The sequence below is a fragment of the Lissotriton vulgaris genome, unplaced genomic scaffold (assembly GCF_964263255.1).
Source record: "Lissotriton vulgaris unplaced genomic scaffold, aLisVul1.2 SCAFFOLD_1875, whole genome shotgun sequence".
In the NCBI taxonomy this organism is placed as follows: Eukaryota; Metazoa; Chordata; class Amphibia; order Caudata; family Salamandridae; genus Lissotriton; species Lissotriton vulgaris.
The window spans coordinates 121,423-142,815 of NW_028255037.1; the positions used below are offsets into that span (position 1 = coordinate 121,423).

The 21,393-nt window shown below is 42.7% G+C and overlaps 1 protein-coding gene across 1 annotated transcript in view; it reads right to left on the minus strand.

Annotated features, from left to right (window-relative positions):
• LOC147659337 (NBAS subunit of NRZ tethering complex-like) overlaps positions 1-21,393 on the minus strand; it is a 485,327-nt gene that overhangs the window by 116,577 nt on the left and 347,357 nt on the right. The window contains exon 12 of the mRNA XM_086951835.1: positions 19,548-19,649. Coding sequence (XP_086807961.1) covers positions 19,548-19,649 — 102 coding nt within the window. The remainder of the gene's footprint in view (positions 1-19,547; positions 19,650-21,393) is intronic.

Genomic DNA, 21,393 nt, shown 5'->3' on the forward strand with positions numbered 1-21,393 from the left:
CACACCCCAAGATTTTTTATCTCCGTGTCCGGAGTAGGGGTGGGACCCAACTCAGGGGGCCACCATGTATCGCCCCAGAGTTCTGTCTGTTTACCAAAGACCATAATCTCTGTCTTTTTGGCATTCAGTTGGAGACAGTTGGACGTCATCCAACTGGCCACCGCCCGTAGTCCGTCCCGGAATCTCGGGGCCTCCACCCCAGAATCCCCGCTGATCGTAACCGCTAGCTGAGTATTGTCCGCGTATGACACCATGGTCATACCGCAGTGCTTTACGACCTCAGCCAGCGGCCTCACGTAGAGATTGAACAACGTGGGACTCAGCGAGGATCCCTGCGGGACCCCAGGCGTCAGGGGATGGAATTTGGACTGATGGGGTGGGACAGCCACACAGAAAGAACGGTCCGCCAGAAACGATCGGAACCACTGCAATGCACTGCCAGTCACGCCTGCCTCCTCGAGTCAATGCAGAAGGATCCCATGCGAGACGGTGTCAAAGGCGGCGCTCAGATCTAATAAAACAAGCGCCGCCGTTTGACCCGCATCGAGCACCGCCCGCAGATGCTCTACCATGAATAAGAGAGCTGTCTCCGTACTGTGGCCAGCTCGAAATCCATTCTGTGTATCATCCAGAACGTTAGTGCGCGAGAGATGGTCTGAGAGTGCGATGTTGGCATATCGTCAAGAGTGATCCGAGCATAGGGAACACAGTTAACAAACAGCCTCAGATCACTTACAGGAAGGCATGCTCACTCAAGGACATGTTAGTGAGAAGTTACTTTGGGGCCCCAAAGAAAATGACTTGGCTTAAGGAACAGAAAGGCTTTTTTAAGTGTGGAAAATGCAAGGCGTGTGGTACTAGCAAGAATGTCAAATCGTATCACCCTTCCTACTGGCAAAAGTGAACAGATTGGTAAATTCATGAATTGCAACACGGATTTCTGTGTATATGTGATTTCATGGCCATGTGGAAAGTTCTATATTGGGAGCACCATCTTCCCAATCAAAAAACGCATATTGGAACATATGAGGGCTATTAAAAATGGCGACATGAGCTATGCCACAGCACGCCATTGGATGCGATTCCATGACAATGATGTTAATTGTTTCTCGTATTTTGGCATTGACAGAGTTCCTGCAAATCCCAGAGTGGGTAATAGACTTAAACAGCTACGAGTCCTGGAATCACAGTACATCATCCGTCTGGATTCAAGAAACCCCTTTGGCATGAATGAGGATGAGGAGTTACATGTGCACATCAGATAAGTGCCCCACATGCGGCCTTGGTACTCCTCTGCACAGCCCTTGTACCCCACCCTCTATCCGCCCCCCCTCTCTGCTGTTGTGATCGCAACCTCCTATACCATGCTGTAACACTGGAGAGGGCTCTCTCTTGTGACAGTTTTTGGATTTAGGAATTTCACAGTATGGCTTAGACACCACTACCCTGGGACAACCCATCTGGTCCCGCACGTGTGAGAGTACACTCTCCGTGATACACCTACCCCATCTCACTTTTGGTTATTTCCTTTTTTGCTTACAACCAACACTCCACTTTTTTCACAACACAATCACACCCACAACTGTACTCTTTGGTGCAGGTCTGAGGAGACTATAAACAGATAGTATAGGGTTCACTTTTTTGCACAAATCACGGCACTGAAACAGTTATTTCAGTGCTGCAGGTTTTATTTAGCTATATCTGTTGATCAGCATTATTTCCTTTCACCGTTCCCACCATCTAAGGACAAAGCACTACATGCAACGGATTACAAATCTTGCAAGAACAATTTGTATTTTTTTTTAACCTGATCACGATATGATATAAACCACTTCAACCAATATGTAATTTTGATAGAGTTTGTGGTTGGCCACTTGGCCCGGACAGTTTTCTTATGAAATTATATCCTAATTTACTATTTGAATTGATGTAATCCTCTCCGAGAGTCGAAACAAAAGGCCACTTGGCCGGAACTGATGTTGAAGTATTCCTTACTGTGTTATGAAATTTAACATTTATTATTTTCTTTATTGATTCCAATTTATGTTATTAAGAATCATAGTGGAATATCCACCCTAATGAATACCAATATGCAATTATGGGCTTGCCTAAATGGAATTTTGATTGTTTATTAGCAACATGCATTTACAGAGCAGTTAAATAATGGAGTCTTTTCTCTAGCTCGTTTGTAGTGCCTCTCGGACAGTGGTCCTTTTTCTATGTTCACCCTTCTATGTGCACTTTATAATGGTGATTGTTTGTTTATGTGGCTGGCTAACGAGGACGACCGCCTGGTCGAAACGTGTCGCCAATAAAACATCTTTCACACACGGACCCTGGAGTGCGAGTCTTTTGTGTTATCTCAGCAACATCTACTGGGAAACTCCTTCAGACATATATATATATACGTTCAAGAAGGAACGAAAATATTTCTAATGAGCAAATTCCTGCCATAACTCTAGCTGGCTTCTCTCTAACTTAGAAGCAGAGTTATACTACATGGGTGGAGAAGATGGAAAAGACAGGTCAAGATTCAGGACTAATGAACTTACCAAAATCCGATTACCTCAGGCCACAGAAAGAATACTGTAGATATTGTGATTAATTGTCTTTTATATGTCATATATACTGATACATATCTTCAGTATCAGATGTATCTCCTTACTACCTCATGATATGTAAAGCGCTCTAATACCCATGGGTCCTGTTTGCGCTATATAAAACTCTTTAAATACAATAAAAATAAAATGAATAAATAAATAAATAAATAAATAAAATATATATATATATATATATATTTATATATATATATTACCTACTGGCGGTCGCCAGTAGGTAGTTCTAGTTAGGAATGGTTTTCCACCAAACTTGGCAAAATTGTAGGGACTGGTAGCCTGATGTGCCTTTGCTATGTCTCAAGATATGTGCTTCAGTGGATTTTGAGTAATTTAGGTTAAAAAAATATATATATATCTATGACAGCGCCCCGGTAAGCGCTCCGGAGAGCGCTCCGGGCGCGCCACGCGACTTGCGTGCAGAAAGCTGATTGGTTCTTGGGTGTCTGTAAACATTCGAAACAGTCCGGAACGGCCGCCATCTTGTGTCTCGGTAGGATCGAGACACAAGAGGTGGCCAAAACAAAGGGGGAAATGACCATAAGGGGGCAGGGTAGACCCCCCTGATCCCCTAGGTTTTATGTGGGGGCTATAAAAAGGCCTCGCGTAGCAAAAAAAAAATATATATATATTTTTTTGATTTGCGCGGGGGGAGAGCCCGGTACGCGCACCGGGGAGCGCACCGGGAAGCGCACAACAGAGAAAAAAGAATGCCAGAGTTTAAAAAATGTTGGCAATATTTTATAAATGGAAGGTAGTTCTGAAAAGAACTTTTTTTTATTCTTTTTGTAGTTTTAAATATTTTTTATTATTTTTCTGAACATTTTTTTATTTTTTTGTGTTTTTGAACAATTTTATATTTTTTGGGGGTTTTTTAAGGGAACAAACAAAAAACAGGGAATTCGAAATGGCTCAACAGGAGCAAAAAAAAGAACAGAATTACTGTTTTCTTTCCTTGCTGCATTTGTGGTTGTCTATAGCATTATTTATTAAGGTGACGCTAAGTTCACCATAGCATAAAGTTTTGCCACTGAAAATGCAAAGAAATTTGACCTTGCCAAATTTTGGCTGAATATTTGGCACCATTTGCCGTTCTTCAGGACCAGAAAGTGAGGGTACTGAAGAGGAAGTGCTGGCCACAGGGGGTGGGTAGGTACGAAGTTCCTGGACTTCAGCCTGAGCTAAATTATTGGGATGCCACCTCTCCATGTGGCGGATCATGGTATAATTACCAAAAGAATATTTCTTTGAGGGATTGCCCCTGGAGAGAACTTTGTCACAAATAAGACAGCTGACTTTGGGGGCGTTCACCTTTTTTTGGTCATCTGGAAAAGAAAAAAATTGCCAAATGAAGTGCACTTTAACGTGCCTTTGTCTGGGTTGTTATGGGAGGAAGAGCCTTCGTTGTTGATCCTCCTCCTCTTCTTCCTCCTCTTCTTCTTGTCCTCCAAGAAACTGTGGTGGTGGACCTTCTTTTCTTGGTGGTGGGGGTGGGGGTGCACCAGCTGCAGCAACAAGTGAAGCCATTGTTTCCTCCAAAATAGCTCTTGCTCTCTCAATGAAGAAAGTAAGAACGAGGAAAAAAGGAGGGGGCTTTCATTATTTGGAGAAAAAAATTATGAGAACCAATGAAAAGTGTTATTTTCAAGTCACATGATCTGATGCGCTTACGTTACGCGCTCCGGCGCGCTTACGTTACGCGCTCCGGCGCGCTTGCGTTACGCGCTCCGGGACGCGCCGCGGAGCGCTTGCGGGTGCGTTTACGCAGCGCGTCATAAGACGCATCACGCGACTACGCGATACGTCACGCTTACGCGACACGTCACGATGTTGTTTTCGATTGCGACATTGGCGCTAACGGGACGCTTCCCGGTTCGCGCACTGGGGCGCTTCAAAATACTACGCTTTCCGGGGCGCTCACCGGGGCGCGCACTGGGAGCGCTCCAAGACAAAAAAAAAGTATATAAAAAAAAAAATATTTGAAAAATTGTAAGGACTGGTAGCCCGATGTGCGTTTGCTATGTCTCAAGATATATGCTCCAGTTGTTTTTAAGAAAATTAACTTTAAAAAAAAATATATTGGCCTACTTTGGGCTTTATATATGTTAGAGCCCAAATGTAGCCCAAATGTAGCCCAATGTAGCCCAAAGATGGCCACCACAGACAAAAAAATACAAGTGTAGGCCAAATATCAGCCAGATGTAGCGCAAGTATAGCCCAATGATAGTATGTACCAGAGTGTTCTAAAGACCAACTAGAGCGCTAACAGTCTTACTTATAAAGTGAGACTTTTAGTTAGGAATTAGCAATAAAAAACCTTTGAAATTCACTGAAAAAACCATAGGTTTCACACCAGTTATAGTTAAGAATTAGCATTTAAAAACCTGTTAAATTCACTGAAAAAACCATAGGTTTCACACCAGTTATAGTTAACTGGAAATTTTACTGATATAAAACCATTGAAATTCCCACGTTATAGTTAGTTGGACTCACTATAACTTGCGCGTGTAATGCACTGCTGATGACATATATTACATCACTCATGACATGGTCAGTGACATCACTCATGACATCACTGATGACACCATCCTTGTGACAGAGAGACTGACCTCATTTCACTGTAAAGTAACCCTTGAAACACATATTAAAAAATAGAAACTAACATTTTCAAAAAAGTGGAGATACCTATACCAGTTACAACAACCAATTCAGTAATTCCACCATTTATATACACATGCACACATTCACCAACAGTTCTATATAGTCAGTCATACATATACTCACTCATCATATGTAGTGAGACACCTATACATCCGTTAACACACCGACAGTCTTCCATAAGTTGCTCACACACATATTCACACATGCAAGTAAAATATTGAACATCCATTTTTTGGCATATACAGCTATACACAAACTACCACCTTACTTCTAAGGAAACTTACACATACTTACTCTCTTAAACAATCACTTATAGAAACACATACTTATTTAAACAAGAACTCTTTCAATCTCTGATTCTCACATATACTCACTTATATACACCAATACTCACATATACTAGATAAAAACATATGAAGTTACTGATAAAGACACTAGTAAGACCGTCATTCACTTACTAACATACACATATACACACTCATTCACCCATACAGTCCGGCACATATGCTGTCTTCAAAACACATACAAACAGTGAGTCAGTCATTGATGCATCTGTGTGCTAAGTAACACCCCCACCAAATCATACAGACATTTATACTGATACTAAAAAAAACATCTAATAACCCATAGAAACACACATGTAGCTACTCACCAACCCATGCACCCACTTATACACAAAGTGAAACACTGATACAAACATTTAAATATTGAAACAATACTCGCTAATATATGTATTCACTATGATACACTTAATAAGCCAGTTAACCAATCATTTTTTTTTTTAAAACATCCATTAAGACACTTATTTAAACATTTATTCTTCCATGGACCTTTACATATACATATACAAAACATGTTTATTTTTCAGAAAGGCACACATTCACTGGATGGTGTCATCAGTGATGTCATGAGTGATGTCACCGACCATGTCATGAGTGATGTAATATATGTCATCAGCAGTGCATTACACGCGCAAGTTATAGTGAGTCCAACTAACTATAACGTGGGAATTTAAATGGTTTTATGTCAGTAAAATTTCCAGTTAACTATAACTGGTGTGAAACCTATGGTTTTTGCAGTGTGTATATATATATATATATATATATATATATATATATATATATATATATATATATATATAGCGCTGGCCGGACCCGTGGGTATAGGAGCGCTTTACATCATGTACAATGCAGATAATCACATAAAACAATAATAGGGAAGGTCGGCGGCAGAGAGTTCTGATTCGAGGTCTTGCTGACAGAGCCTGTTTCCGGGCTCCGACTGCTCCTTTCGGTTCCCTAGGGAGCGGTCGAGGAACAAGGTTTTGAGTTGACTCTTGAATTTTACAAAGGAGGGGATAGTTCTGATGTGAGGGGGAATGGAGTTACAGATTTTGGGTGCACACAGCGAAGGATCGAGCCGCAGTTTTTTGTTTTCGAGTTTTCAGCGGGATGAGTAGAAGAGAGTTCGAGCTTCTGAGGTTCCTGGCCTGACCAGCTTTTTTGAGTTTAGCCGACAAATATTCGGGTTTGTCTGTGTGCATGGCTTTGTGTGTTCTGAAACTAGCCCTCATTTCAACTGGGAGCCACTTGAGTTCTCTGAGTGCAGGAGAAATGTGGTTGCATTTCTTGATTCCGGTGACCATTCTGGCTGCCGCGTTGAGCGTTGTTTTGAGGGGAGCAAGATGTGATTTTGCTATTCCTGAGAGACTGCATTCCCATAGTCTAGTCTTGACAATTCCAATGCTTGGGTGGCCTGTTTGAGATTATTGGGAGGGATGAAAGGTTTTATTTTGTTCAGTAGCTTTAGGTTAAGGAAGGCCCTCTTAGCTGAGTTCTTGATGTGTATGAACATGTCCAGTTTTGGGTCTAGCGTGTTGTCTAGTGATTTGACAGAGGTGAGGTTGCTGTTGAGAGCATCAATAGCTTTTAGTCATTCAGCAATTTGGGGGTTCTCCTCTTTATTCCAGATGAGTATTTCGGTTTTGTCTGGATTTAGTTTAAGGTGGTTACTTGACAGCCAATGTTGAACATCTCTCAATACGTCATTGAGTCGTTGAATGTCCCTTATGGAGACGGTTTCCAAGTAGATCTGAGTATCGTCTGCATAAAGATGGATGCGGATGTTGGCTTTTTTGAGTAGTTTGGTGAGAGGTTCCATGTAGATGTTGAAAAGTTGCAGAGAGAGCACTGAGCCATGCGGGACTCCCTTGTTGACTGGCTGAAGGTCGGACGTAAAGTTTTTGATTTTGATTTTTGGGGTACGGTTGTGTAGGAAAGATGAGAACCATTGGAGGACCACCTTGCCAAGACCGGCTCTTTCTTTGAGAGCCCTAATGAGAAGCTTGTGGTGTACCGTGTCGAATGCTGCCGATAGGTCAAGGAGAATGAGAAGGCAGCATTGGTCCGAGTAGAGTGAATTGTGGATGTCGTCGATGATGTTAAGGATCACGATTTCCATGCTGCAGCCTTTTCTGAAGCCAGACTGATGGCAGATGCAGATGAGAAGTTTTTTGTTGTCCAAGTGTTGGGTTAGTGGTTGAAGTACGTATCTTTTTGGGGGGTTTTGAACAGAAGAGGGAGATTAGAGACCGGTCTAAGGTTATTTAGATCCTTTGTATCAAGGCTGGGTTTTTTCAACAAAGGCGTGACTTATCCCACTTTAAGGCAATCTGGAACGATTCAATTTTTCCTGGAGTGGTTTATGATCGAGCACCAGAGCGGTGCAAGGGAGAGCTTCAGCTTTTTGGTCAGTTGGGGTGGAATGGGGTCTAGGACATGAGATGAGGGTTTGGCGGTGGAGATGAGATTGATTATCTCGGTTTCCTGAACGGGGCGGAAGATTAGCCAGGGTATGGTAGAGGGAAAGAGGGCGATGTCATCCACCTCATACGTGCTGTTCTTTGTGAGGGAGATGATGTTGGTGTCTAGTGAGAGTTCGATCTTAGTGATCTTGTCATTAAAGAAGTTGACGAAGTTGTCGCAAAGTTCTCTGGACACCTGTATTGAAGAAGTAGCGGGCTTGGAGGTTTGTTGCCTGATGATGTTGTATATATATGAAAAACTACAATGGTTCTGTAGGGAAGGAGCAATTACTTCACAAATAACAAATACATCATAAAGTCTATTCAATTCAGTTGGAACATAGAAACACAGGCAAATATGCGTCTGCAAACACAATTTTTACTTTTTGTTAAATAAAGCATTCTTAAAATGAATTTATGTTATAAGGCTGTCAATATTCAAAGCAAAACGGTGGTGACATATAATATAGTGAAAATGAGTGCCCAGTGACAGTGGTGCAGTGAGTATCATATATTCAAGGGTGAAATAGATTATGTACAAGTTTTCAAGAGAAAATAAGCTAAAAGTAGTCAGAATAATAGAAAAGACAACGTCTCTAGTGAATAGCACAATTGTTTATTGGTTTGGGACCAGGAGACTTGATAAAGCTGAGCCATAAACTATCGTCAACGTTTCTTTCAACCCTAACAAAGTGTTAGTAAACAAGTGTCATGGCGGGTCTTCTTCAGGACAAGGGATAAAATGAATGACAGCCCATCATGGGGGTGAATTCCCTTAAGAATACCTCGCTGGCTGAAGGCTGGCAAATATCTGGTGGTTTCAAGAAGACTCAAAGATAATAAATCAAAGCAATTCAGGATGCCTTTTGAATCTAGGCCTGTGGTATTAAAAGCGGGCCGTTAAGGAGTAATCAGCCGGTGGGCGAGTATCAAGACCAATTGCCATCATAAAAGGCATGGGATAGAACCTGCATGCCAAGCTTTCAATAAATCTCCTCACAACAGGTTTGAACAATGAAGGTGGTCCCGCAAACGTGGAAAGCTGAAAAGGCTGATGAAAACCCATTCTACACCGCCACCTGCAAGGTCCTGCTTGGATACAGACAAAAACAAAAGGGCATACAAAACCCTTGCTTGGAAGGAGCCAGTGTGCCAAGCACTACTCCACATTGGAAATTTGTCTCAGACGCCAGCATATATGGATTTAGTGGAGGAGCATCTGGCAACCAGGAGAACATCCATCGCTACTCGAAAAGGCAGAGCGCTGTCCCGCAGGATATATATCTACATTCTGGTTACAGTGCATTGTCACTGGTTAACATTTACCTTTACCAAAGGGATTGTTAGTCCTGAAGAGACCCTACACGGACTATAGGGTCGAAACGCTGTCGACACAGAGAAGAAGCAAACCAGTACACAGCGCATGTCATTGCATATTGCTGCTGTCTACATAGAGATTATTCTTGTTAATGGTCGACTTAAAACATTGTGGAAACCTAGTATATAGAAATTCACACTATCATTTAACTTTGGGTTTCCCGTTCTCACTTGGGACACAATGCACTAATGTTTTTTGATTTTCAAATTATGTTTTTATTGCTTTAGGTCCAAACATTTATAAAAATGTTACATGAATTGTCCTGTGTTAGTGTTTCTTTCGTCCTCTGTTACTGAGGTATCCTCTAAAATATTGCAATTTTGCCTCCTTTATTACAAAGGTATCTTATCAATAGACAGGAACAGTTGTTTTTGCTTCTGGTGCTTTGGTAGCCCAGAGTGGACTCTTCTTCTCTGTATTTGCCGTTGTGGGTCCAGTACACCGGGTACACTGCGGCTCCGGTAGGACCTGGTGTCTCCAAACGTAGTGGGGAGACAGGTCCAACCCTCTGGAGCTGTTGTACCTTCTCTTGCTTTGGTGCTGCATCAAGTTCGTCGGGGATTAGTAAGTCGACAAACAGGACTTCATGGACTGGTGCCTGCGGTGTGCAGAGAAGAAATACCTTCACTCCAAGGGAGCTTCTCAGCAATCTTGAAGGCTGGAGGTGCCCCGGGGTTCTTGGAGTTCTCTCAGATTTCAGGATGACACAGCAGCAGCGAATGTCAAGCCCTGGGAGCAGCAGGCAAGGTTTGGAGCTTTTTTCTTCTGCAGCATGGCTTCACTTCTTGTGCAGCGGGTCTTCTTTGTCCTGGTCTTCTCTTGTCCATCGAATCTGATGTTCAGGACTCGGGGTGCCCCCTAAATACTGAATTTAGGGGCAGTACAAGGGAAGACAGGTAGTAGCCAATGGGCTAACTACCCTTGGGATGTCTACACCAGCTAGTGACCCCTTCCTGTGAGAAGAGGCATTGCCCCGACCCAGATAGAATGTCTTTCCACCATCTCAAGATAGTGGAATTTGGGGGAGAGGTTCACATTGTTTGCCCCCGCTCATGCTGATATGCCACCACATAGGATATAATGCACCCTGCCTTAGGGCCAAGGGCCTGCAGAAGGGGTGACTTACTATATCTTATGTAGTGTATTTGTGGCATGACACACACAACTGTGTGCCATGTAGACTCTTTGGATTTCTCTGCACCAAGATACTCAGCCTGCAATGGCACTTGGTTAGCAGGGACCCAGTACTCTACAGTCAAAGTTGCATCAAAAGACAGGCACAAAGTATGGGGAGGTGGTACTGCAACAGAAACTCACTTTCCTACACATGGTATTTCCCCCACTTCCTCCATACGGTTTCAAACCTACGTGGGCAGCCCCATGTAATGTAAATTGTTTCCTCCATTTTGTCACACCAATCCATGCTCTTAATCCAAGTTGCCAAGGGCAGAGCCATTGCAGACATCCACATTATAGCAACATCCCATTTGGCCACTACAGTTCCCAACCCATCAACATCCTATCACCCTCGGGTCCACCCATATCATCCAATATTCAGAGGAGTGTCATTCTAGGGTTTGCCTCAAAGTATAGCCCCACCACCTTGGAAAGAATATTAACCACAGCAGTCCAATATGTGTCTATTATAGGACAGGACCAGACCATATCTTAAAAATCTCCAATCGGATCCCGGAACCAGGGGCATGCAGAGCTATCCCGGATCCCAGCCTTTCACAGTTGTAAAGGTGTAAGGTAGGCCTGATGCAAACATTTAAACGGCATTAATCAAAGCCGTGCAGATATTGCCAGGACCTGGTGAGCCATACATGCATCCCGCCAATCGGCATCACACAACCCCTCTCTCCATACACACGTCTCATCTGTTTTTTCAGGGGGCTTATCAAGTCGGGAGAGTGCACCACAAGGGTTCTATAGAGCTTTGAGATCCTGCCTTTCCCCAAGTGGTTCATAAGTAAGCACCTATTAAGTGGGCTGTAATCAGGAACCTCCTTAAAATCCCAACGGTATTCATGAAGTCCATGACCGAGCTGGAGGTACCTAAAAAACTGGAAAGCAGGCAACTGAAATTTGCCGTACAAGTCCTGAAATGCTCAAATGTGGTCTTGTTCTCAAACGTCCCCATACCTTGCGATCCCTATGTGGTCCAAGCCCCTAATGTCTTGTAAGTTTGCTACATGTGCCAGCCACCTGCCTTCTCACATGGGGTCTCAAGTGTTAACATACACAACAAAGATTAGAAGGAGGGTCCAAGGGCAGGCTTAAAGACTACCCAGGTACATGCCCCAGACTCAATATCAAAACACAATGTTGTACCTAGTAATCAAAAGAAGTTATTCACCATGGATCACAAGACAGAACACCGTGCACATAACACCCGTGGGAACACACCAGGCAACAAATTTCTATGTGGTGTCGGCCATATAAGGGCTCAAGGACGTATGGAAAAAGTACCCATCAGAAGCCACTCTGTACCGCCCTATTTTGCATCATTTGGGTTTCTCCTTGCCCAGGAGACAAAATACAACGGCCGGTCAGATGTAACCGTGACCGAAAAGGATGTGAAAGGGAAGTATTTCTCAGATGTTAGGGTGGCAACTGAAAAAAAGCAGTGTGAAGTGATAGAAGTGAAATAGTGAGGGTATATACAATTAGGTGAACTGGGTAGAAATCGACAATTTATTAGTATCTCCCAGTCCCTAAGGCTAAAAGATAGGTGCAAGTGCAGGTTTGAAATAATAACCGCACCCAGTAGTGGTCAACATGTTTCTGCATGTAAAGAAAAAAGTTTCAATGCATTCTTCAGGACCTGTTCTTTCAAAACTACTGCTTTTTGTGAAAATTAATTAAAAAGATATCACCTGGGAATCACAGGTTGTATGCTCAACCATGTACTGTTATCGCACCGTATCCAGGACATTGGATCCACAGGAAAAACAAACAAAACAAAAGAACATGAATTTATCATATTCCCACAGTTTTTTCAGAAAATGATTAATCAAGTAAAACCTGAATTTAATTGCGCTAAGGTCGCACATACTAGGACAAAAATTCCTTTGTAAAACTCACCCATAAACGATGGTTGAGGAGCTTCACCCCACCTGGCTGCGGCTCAGGTATGAGGAGCACCGCTCTAAAGTAGCAAAATTGGGTTTAAAAGAGAGAGGCATTCATGGCTCAGTTGGTAAAGTTTATAAGTAACTCAAGAGCATTCACTGCTTATACCGATTCTTTATGATTGAGTAGTCGATCTTTGACTAGGATTGCTTCCAAAATGACTAACAAGATAATCAAATTTCACCATCTGCTATTATTGCAAATGCAGCGAGAATTATGATGAAGGCAACCCGTCCGTGATACAAACATACCAGCTCGCGCTATGCTGTTTGCACGGAAGGGCTACAAGCCCATGTTAAGTAACGCTGGCGGCATATTGAGCAAGTGCCACACAAAAGTCTTGTGTGTGTGGCTTACTCATCAAAGCTAGAAGCAGCCCGTCCATGTTACAAACAAACATGCTCGCGCTGCGCTGTTTGAAGGACAAGATTACAAGCCCACATTAAATAATGCAGCTAGGATTACGTTAGTAGCGAGTAAAGCAAGACACACACACAGGATCTCATGCGTGTGGCTTACCTTTCCGTCGGTGTCTCCTGACAGTCATCCGAGCTGTCTGGGGGGCACCGGTTGTTGAGCTCGCGCTGTGTATATGCAGCTATTGCGGAAGACGGGGACACGTGGTCAACAATGATCACGTGACTACTATGCCTGTCGGGAGTTGTAGTGTATGCATCGGAATGTCATGGTTCAATTAGAAAGCAAGCGCTAGTGCGCAGTCTGTATTTCTAACAGATCGTTAAACCGGATTTACAACTGATAGGCATATGTTATGTGTATTTTAATACTGTTCCTGAATCTTCAGAAATGGCATATTTTAATCAGTGTATTTACAATACAGCCGTCAGTTGAGCACATATTGCGCTAGACCATGAAAATTAAAGGGACTTTCACAATGTCTAATTTTAATACAGATACATTAGCGCTGAGCATTGAGTGTAATGGTACCTTGATGTGACATCCACAATCTCTATTCTCAGTGTGTGCCTAATGCAGAAATCTCTTTGAGCGGGAGCACAATTGTTAGATCTATGCACTCAGAAATATGTATGGTAAAGAAATAAATAGACCAAGGTATCAATTCTCAATATGTGCATGATACAGACATCACTAAAAGTGAAAGCACATTTGTTAGAACTTAACAATATAGTTAATGATGAATTAAAGAAACACCCACAGTATCTATTCTCAGTATATGATACAGTTATGAGTGAGAGGACATTTATAAGATACAGACGCTGGACATTGTGTACGATGGTAAATTTAATTATAGGGACATCCACGGTATTGGCTCATTGAGTCCCTCCTTGTCACTGTTCAATCTATATACCCATTTCTGTTCGATTTTAAACAGAAATCGGCCAGCGTCAGGACAGAGTTCAGGAATCTGTGGTTGTTCTAAAACAGTCCAATAGAAATCATCAGGGCCATGTCCTTTCTCCAAGAAATGCGCAGTGAGCCGAGTGGCTTGTTTACGGCATCGCACTGTACTCTTATGCTCTTGTATTCTAGTCGTTACTTTTCGGGTCGTCATGCCGACGTATCGAAGTTGGCAAGGACACGTCACCAAATAAATAAGGTTACTGCTATTACAGTTAGTGAACCTAGTTTGTCTCCACGGTCTGTCTGTCCCTATATCTATGGTGGTTGATTTATGAGTTTGGGGACAAACTGAGCATGCCCCACAGGGATGGTGGCCTTGGACAGGAGGTCGATCCCACAATGTGCCCACCTGTCTGGGTTCTTTGTTCCGTGGACGGGTATGGACCAACTGGTCTTTGAGATTTTGTCCTCTTTTGAAGGCAAAGAGAGCTAAAAGAATATCATCCCCTCCAGTTTTCAAGATCGACCAATGTTTTTTTACGATCCTTTGAACTTGGTTGGATCTGCTGTTAAATGTATTCACAAAGGTGATACGGTTGGTTTTTTCTTTGGGAGGATTTATCTCTAGCAGAGAGTCCCTATTATTATTAGATGCTCTCTTTTTGGATCAATAAATGCCAAAGTCGTCCGACTGTATTCGATGGTAAACTTCAGATATGCATTTCTGGTGTTAAGCCATTCATAAAAGGACACAAGATCTTCTTCTGTGCCTCGCCAAACCACCAGAATTGGAGATAGAGTATGTGAGCTGAGATTTATCACGAGGTTGTCGTGTTGCTCGTCCCTGCAGTTTCTTTTGGGACTTTCTTCCCGCTGCGAAGATCCATTGTGGACTGTGGCGTGGTGTTCCAATTTTGAACAACAGGATGTCCTCACACCCGCCAACCCTTATCTATTATCGCTTCACGTCTGGAAGCGATATATAGATGACATTCTGGTGGTTTGGCGAGGCACAGAAGAAGATCTTGTGTCCTTTTATGAATGGCTTAACACCAGAAATGCATATCTGAAATTTACCATCGAATACAGTCGGACGACTTTGGCATTTCTTGATTTGAAGATCCATGCGACTCCCAACGGTCTTGAATCTGAACTCTATCGGAAACCCATGGCCAGAAATGCACTTTTGAGATATGACAGTTGTCACCCTCGAGCACTAAGAGACAATTTACCGTTTGGCCAGTTTCTCAGAGTACAACGAAACTGTTCCAACAAAGAGGCATTTAAGATTCATTCGAGAAACCTGGAACAACAACTCAGTGAAAAAAACTACCCAAAGAAAATCATTCGTCAATCCAAAAAGAGAGCATCTAATAATAATAGGGAATCTCTGCTAGAGATAAATCCTCCCAAAGAAAAAACCAACCGTATCACCTTTGTGAATACATTTAACAGCAGATCCAACCAAGTTCAAAGGATCGTAAAAAAACATTGATCGATCTTGAAAACTGGAGGGGATGGTATTCCTTTACCTCTCTTTGCCTTCAAAAGAGGACAAAATCTCAAAGACCAGTTGGTCCATACCAGTCCACGGAACAAAGAACCCAGACAGGTGGGCACATTGTGGGATCTACCGCCTGTCCAAGGCCACCATCCCTGTGGGGCATGCTCAGTTTGTCCCCAAACTCATAAATCAACCACCATAGATATAGGGACAGACAGACCGTGGAGACAAACTAGGTTCACTAACTGTAATAGCAGTAACCTTATTTATTTGGTGACGTGTCCTTGCCAACTTCGATACGTCGGCATGACGACCCGAAAAGTAAGGACTAGAATACAAGAGCATAAGAGTACAGTGCGATGCCGTAAACAAGCCACTCGGCTCACTCTACATTTCTTGGAGAAATGACATGGCCCTGATGATTTCTATTGGACTGTTTTAGAACAACCACAGATTCCTGAACTCTGTCCTGACGCTGGCCGATTTCTGTTTAAAATCGAACAGAAATGGGTATATAGATTGAACAGTGACAAGGAGGGACTCAATGAGCCAATACCGTGGATGTACCTATAATTAAATTTACCATCATACACAATGTCCAGCGTCTGTATCTTATAAATGTCCTCTCACTCATAACTATCATATACTGAGAATAGATACTGTGGGTGTTTCTTCAATTCATCATTAACTATATTGTTAAGTTCTAACAAATGTGCTTTCACTTTTAGTGATGTCTGTATCATGCACATATTGAGAATTGATACCTTGGTCTATTTATTTCTTTACCATACATATTTCTCAGTGCATAGATCTAACAATTGTGCTCCCGCTCAAAGAGATTTCTGCATTAGGCACACACTGAGAATAGAGATTGTGGATGTCACATCAAGGTACCATTACACTCAATGCTCAGCGCTAATATATCTGTATTAAAATTAGACATTGTGAAAGTCCCTTTATTTCTCATGGTCTAGCGCAATATGTGCTCAACTGACGGCTGTATTGTAAATACACTGATTAAAATATGCCATTTCTGAAGATTCAGGAACAGTATTAAAATACACATAACATATGCCTATCAGTTGTAAATCCGGTTTAACGATCTGTTAGAAATACAGACTGCGCACTAGCGCTTGCTTTCTAATTGAAACACGACATTCCGATGCGTACACTACAACTCCCGACAGTCATAGTAGTCACGTGATCATTGTTGACCACGTGACCCCGTCTTCCGCAATAGCTGCATATACACAGCGCAAGCTCAACAACCGGTGCCCCCCAGACAGCTCGGATGACTGTCAGGAGACACCGACGGAAAGGTAAGTCACACGCATGAGATCCTGTGTGTGTTTCTTGCTTTACTCGCTACTAACGTAATCCTAGCTGCATTATTTAATGTGGGCTTGCAATCTTGTCCTTCAAACAGCGCAGCGCGAGCATGTTTGTTTGTAACATGGACGGGCTGCTTCTAGCTTTGATGAGTAAGCCACACACACGAGACTTTTGTGTGGCACTTGCTCAATATGCCGCCAGCGTTACTTAACATGGGCTTGTAGCCCTTCCGTGCAAACAGCATAGCGCGAGCTGGTATGTTTGTATCACGGACGGGTTGCCTTCATCATAATGCTCGCTGCATTTGCAATAATAGCAGATGGTGAAATTTGATTATCTTGTTAGTCATTTTGGAAGCAATCCTAGTCAAAGATCGACTACTCAATCATAAAGAATCGGTATAAGCAGTGAATGCTCTTGAGTTACTTATAAACTTTACCAACTGAGCCATGAATGCCTCTCTCTTTTAAACCCAATTTTGCTACTTTAGAGCGGTGCTCCTCATACCTGAGCCGCAGCCAGGTGGGGTGAAGCTCCTCAACCATCGTTTATGGGTGAGTTTTACAAAGGAATTTTTGTCCTAGTATGTGCGACCTTAGCACAATTAAATTCAGGTTTTACTTGATTAATCATTTTCTGAAAAAACTGTGGGAATATGATAAATTCATGTTCTTTTGTTTTGTTTGTTTTTCCTGTGGATCCAATGTCCTGGATACGGTGCGATAACAGTACATGGTTGAGCATACAACCTGTGATTCCCAGGTGATATCTTTTTAATTAATTTTCACAAAAAGCAGTAGTTTTGAAAGAACAGGTCCTGAAGAATGCATTGAAACTTTTTTCTTTACATGCAGAAACATGTTGACCACTACTGGGTGCGGTTATTATTTCAAACCTGCACTTGCACTTATCTTTTAGCCTTAGGGACTGGGAGATACTAATAAATTGTCTATTTCTACCCAGTTCACCTAATTTTATATACCCTCACTATTTCACTTCTATCACTTCACACTGCTTTTTTTCAGTTGCCACCCTAACATCTGAGAAATACTTCCCTTTCACATCCTTTTCGGTCACGGTTACATCTGACCGGCCGTTGTATTTTGTCTCCTGGGCAAGGAGAAACCCAAATGATGCAAAATAGGGCGGTACAGAGTGGCTTCTGATGGGTACTTTTTCCATACGTCCTTGAGCCCTTATATGGCCGACACCACATAGAAATTTGTTGCATGGTGTGTTCCCACGGGTGTTATGTGCACGGTGTTCTGTCTTGTGATCCATGGTGAATAACTTCTTTTGACTACTAGGTACAACATTGTGTTTTGGTCTCAAGTGTTAGCCTACGGTCCCAGCCAATCCAGGGCAAGTTGCTCTCCAAGGCTGAAACACCACATTGGTCACCTGTGGCATGGAGGCCGGGATAGGGGCGCCGTAAAGTACACCGGTCACTTTGTTTAAGTCTAGAAGGGAAAATTCACTCAGATATGCCGAATCTCCCCACACTCCCATGCATCCATTCATTAATACTATTACCAAAGAGTATGTAGTTCCTCATGGGTGAGTGAAGAGAGAATATGTGGTCGGTCAGCAACTAGGGAATTGGACAGGAGGTGAGCTTCTTTAGAACAGGAGCACTTACACACCCAGATGGGTGTCATGCTTTATCATAGGGCATGATCCTAGTTGGGCCAGTGCTGTTATGCCAGACGGGCACCCACAAGAGGGGTCTTTATCAGAGATCTTTTGTTCCAGTGACTTATGCGAAGTGTGGGTGTAGGGCTGCTCGTGTAGATTGGTGTAGTAGAGTGTATAGGTGTGTTGAGGTGCATGTTAAAATAAACAAAGTAGTCCTAAAAATTTTTTTGATAGGTGAGGCTACCTGTCCAAAAAACGTGGTGGCTATCAAAAGAGGCAAGGATCTCTGATAGCTCATTCATCGAGGAAAATTATCCCTAATCTACACAGTGGTTGGAACGTGGGGTCATATCAAGATTAGCCAATTACAAAGTAACAGATTTGGTATAGGGGGATATATTCAAATAGTGTTATCTAAAAATGAAGCTGACCCAATTAGGGCACCAATTCTGCTTCCTTGAGTGGCGGCAGAGATAACGCTGATTTAGCGTTAGTGTCATAGTGAAGAATACACAGGACAACATGTCCAATCTCTGCTGCCTCAGGAGTGGATTAATAGGCACCAGCTGATGTACCCAGTAATAAAGGCGGACATCAGCCATGTCATGGTCTCTATCATAAACTGATCGGATGCCCTTACCAAGTACTACCATAAGAGATCTACTGGTCCAAATGAATTTGCACCCTATTGCTGCCAAGGCATCAAACCACGTCCTCTGGATGTGTTGCTGATAATTCTGGGGAGAGAATGTGGCCTAACGGCTAGGGCAGTCAACCTCGGAACTGGGGAACCGCGTTCGAGTCTCGGCAGGGGCTCTCAACATTCTGTGATTCTGGGCAAACCACTTTATCTCCCTGGTCCTAACAAAAATGAATGTGCCTGTCTTTAATCTAACTGGTGCTCAAATACAGCGCTCCGATACCTTCGGGCCTAGTTTGAGCTACAGAAAACTCCCCCCCCCCCCTCCAAAAAAAAAGCAAATAACCTCAGGAGGATCATAATCTTGAAAAGACAGACACAATTCTGCAACTATATTTCATGTTTAGCATATGCCTAGGTTTTACAGATTGTATCACCAGCGACGCATCATGGAACATTAGATTTCTCTTATTCATTCAAATATGTTCCATTCATACAAACAAGGTGGTGTCACACCTTACCTGGTGCTGCTCTTTAACGATTAACGCTGAAGGTCCAGTGAGATGTGCACTCTCTCCAGCTTCTGAAGGGCGAATCTGATAGTTCACGGCTTGATATAGGATCTAGGAGAAAATATTTTAATACTTATTTATCAGGAAGCAACAAGTACTATTTTGTTCAGAATGGTTGAGCATTAAGACAGATTCTCATTTCAGAACATAGGACAATAGGTGAATTGAGTGGAATTACAAAATAACAAAGTGCATATAAATGCTATGAACAGCAAGGAGAAGCAGACATCTGAAAACAACACAAGGGATGACAATAGTCCATCGTAAAAGGAGCATGCCTTGCACATGCTCAAGAAGTGCACAAATCTGATAAATCTAAAGGTATTGCTCTTTCTGCAGGACCAGACGACTTTCATGGATTTCAGATTTAATGAGGTGGGACTTTATTGAGGTTTTAAAGTGATGCACTTGCTCCGATAGTCAGAGGGAATTGCGTCCAGTGGGTGGTCCCAGAAGGTGGAAGGAATGGAATCTGGACAATAGGTTTGCTTGGTCTTAGAAAGTGCAGATTGGTAGATCGTAGGTGGAGAACCTTTGGTTTCAGTGGGCTCAGCACCGGGCCAGTCTATCTGATGCCATCCGTATCTCAGTGAAAAGGGCCCAGTATCACCACCTTACAAGAAGCCAGGGCACTAAATAATGATCTACTTGTAAGCAAACTGGATTATTGCAATATTTTTTAGCACCTTCCGCATAGTGCTTTGCTCCCCATGACATAGTATTACATTTGACCACTGCAGTCTCCCTAGAAATACCTTGTTAATCATTATCGCCCTTGCACTGATTGCCTTTAATCTAACAGTAGGACCCTTTACACCCATGTAATATCTCTATTCTTCCCAGATTACTTTTCACCCACTTTATACAGATACATCATTTCTACTCTACAGCCCTCATGTGCTATCTGGCACTCAGGACGAGGAGGATGCATGAGGCTAGGAGGCCAAGTACCACCCGAACCATTCTTACTGACACCCAGGACTGAGCCCGAAATATTAGGGTAATATCCTAAATATCTTAGACTTGCAGTAGCAATGGTACGTCCTTGAACACCACCATTTCCAGCATAGTACCTATGATGGAAATCTTTGGTTCGGACGTCAGATATGACTTCAGTTTGGTGATGGAAAAGCTCAGGATTAACACCAGGGCAACCGTCATCCAGAGGAGGTCCGTGATTGACTGTGGCAAGCCTCCATTGAGCAGCTAGTGCTCAACTCCTTACCTATTTCCAACTTTGGAACTTTCTAGATGACACGCTTGGATAGAAGTAGACTGACCTTCTGCATAAGGATGGTAGCATGGCCTGTCAAAAGCTGAGGCAGGGGGAATACATGGGGGGGATTAATGAAAGACAGAGCATAGTGTCTTTGAACACTCTTTAGTACACTTCAATCTGACGTGATAGATTTCCAGCGAGGGAGGAAAAATAAAGTCTTATCCCTTGTTCACTTCCGGGATGATGCCACTTAGCAGCACTCATAAGCTATTGCTTTTAAGATCTTCAGATCCAGGTTGGTGCCTGGGAATATTCTTCAGGGGAGGAATCTGCGGTTAGAACCATCAGAATTGTAATGTGGCGCTTAGTCACAGTATGCAGCAGCGTTACAGTATTGACCAGAGTGGAGCAGACTCATTTGTACAACAATAGTAACAGTGGGTCACATAAAGGGTGCTGGTGTATAACATTGTGGGGTGAAATAATCTGGAATGTTAAAAGGTATATTGGTGATAGAGGTTGTAAAGACCTACGTTCACACTTAATATCACCTTTGTGTGGTTGGTATTGCTGTGT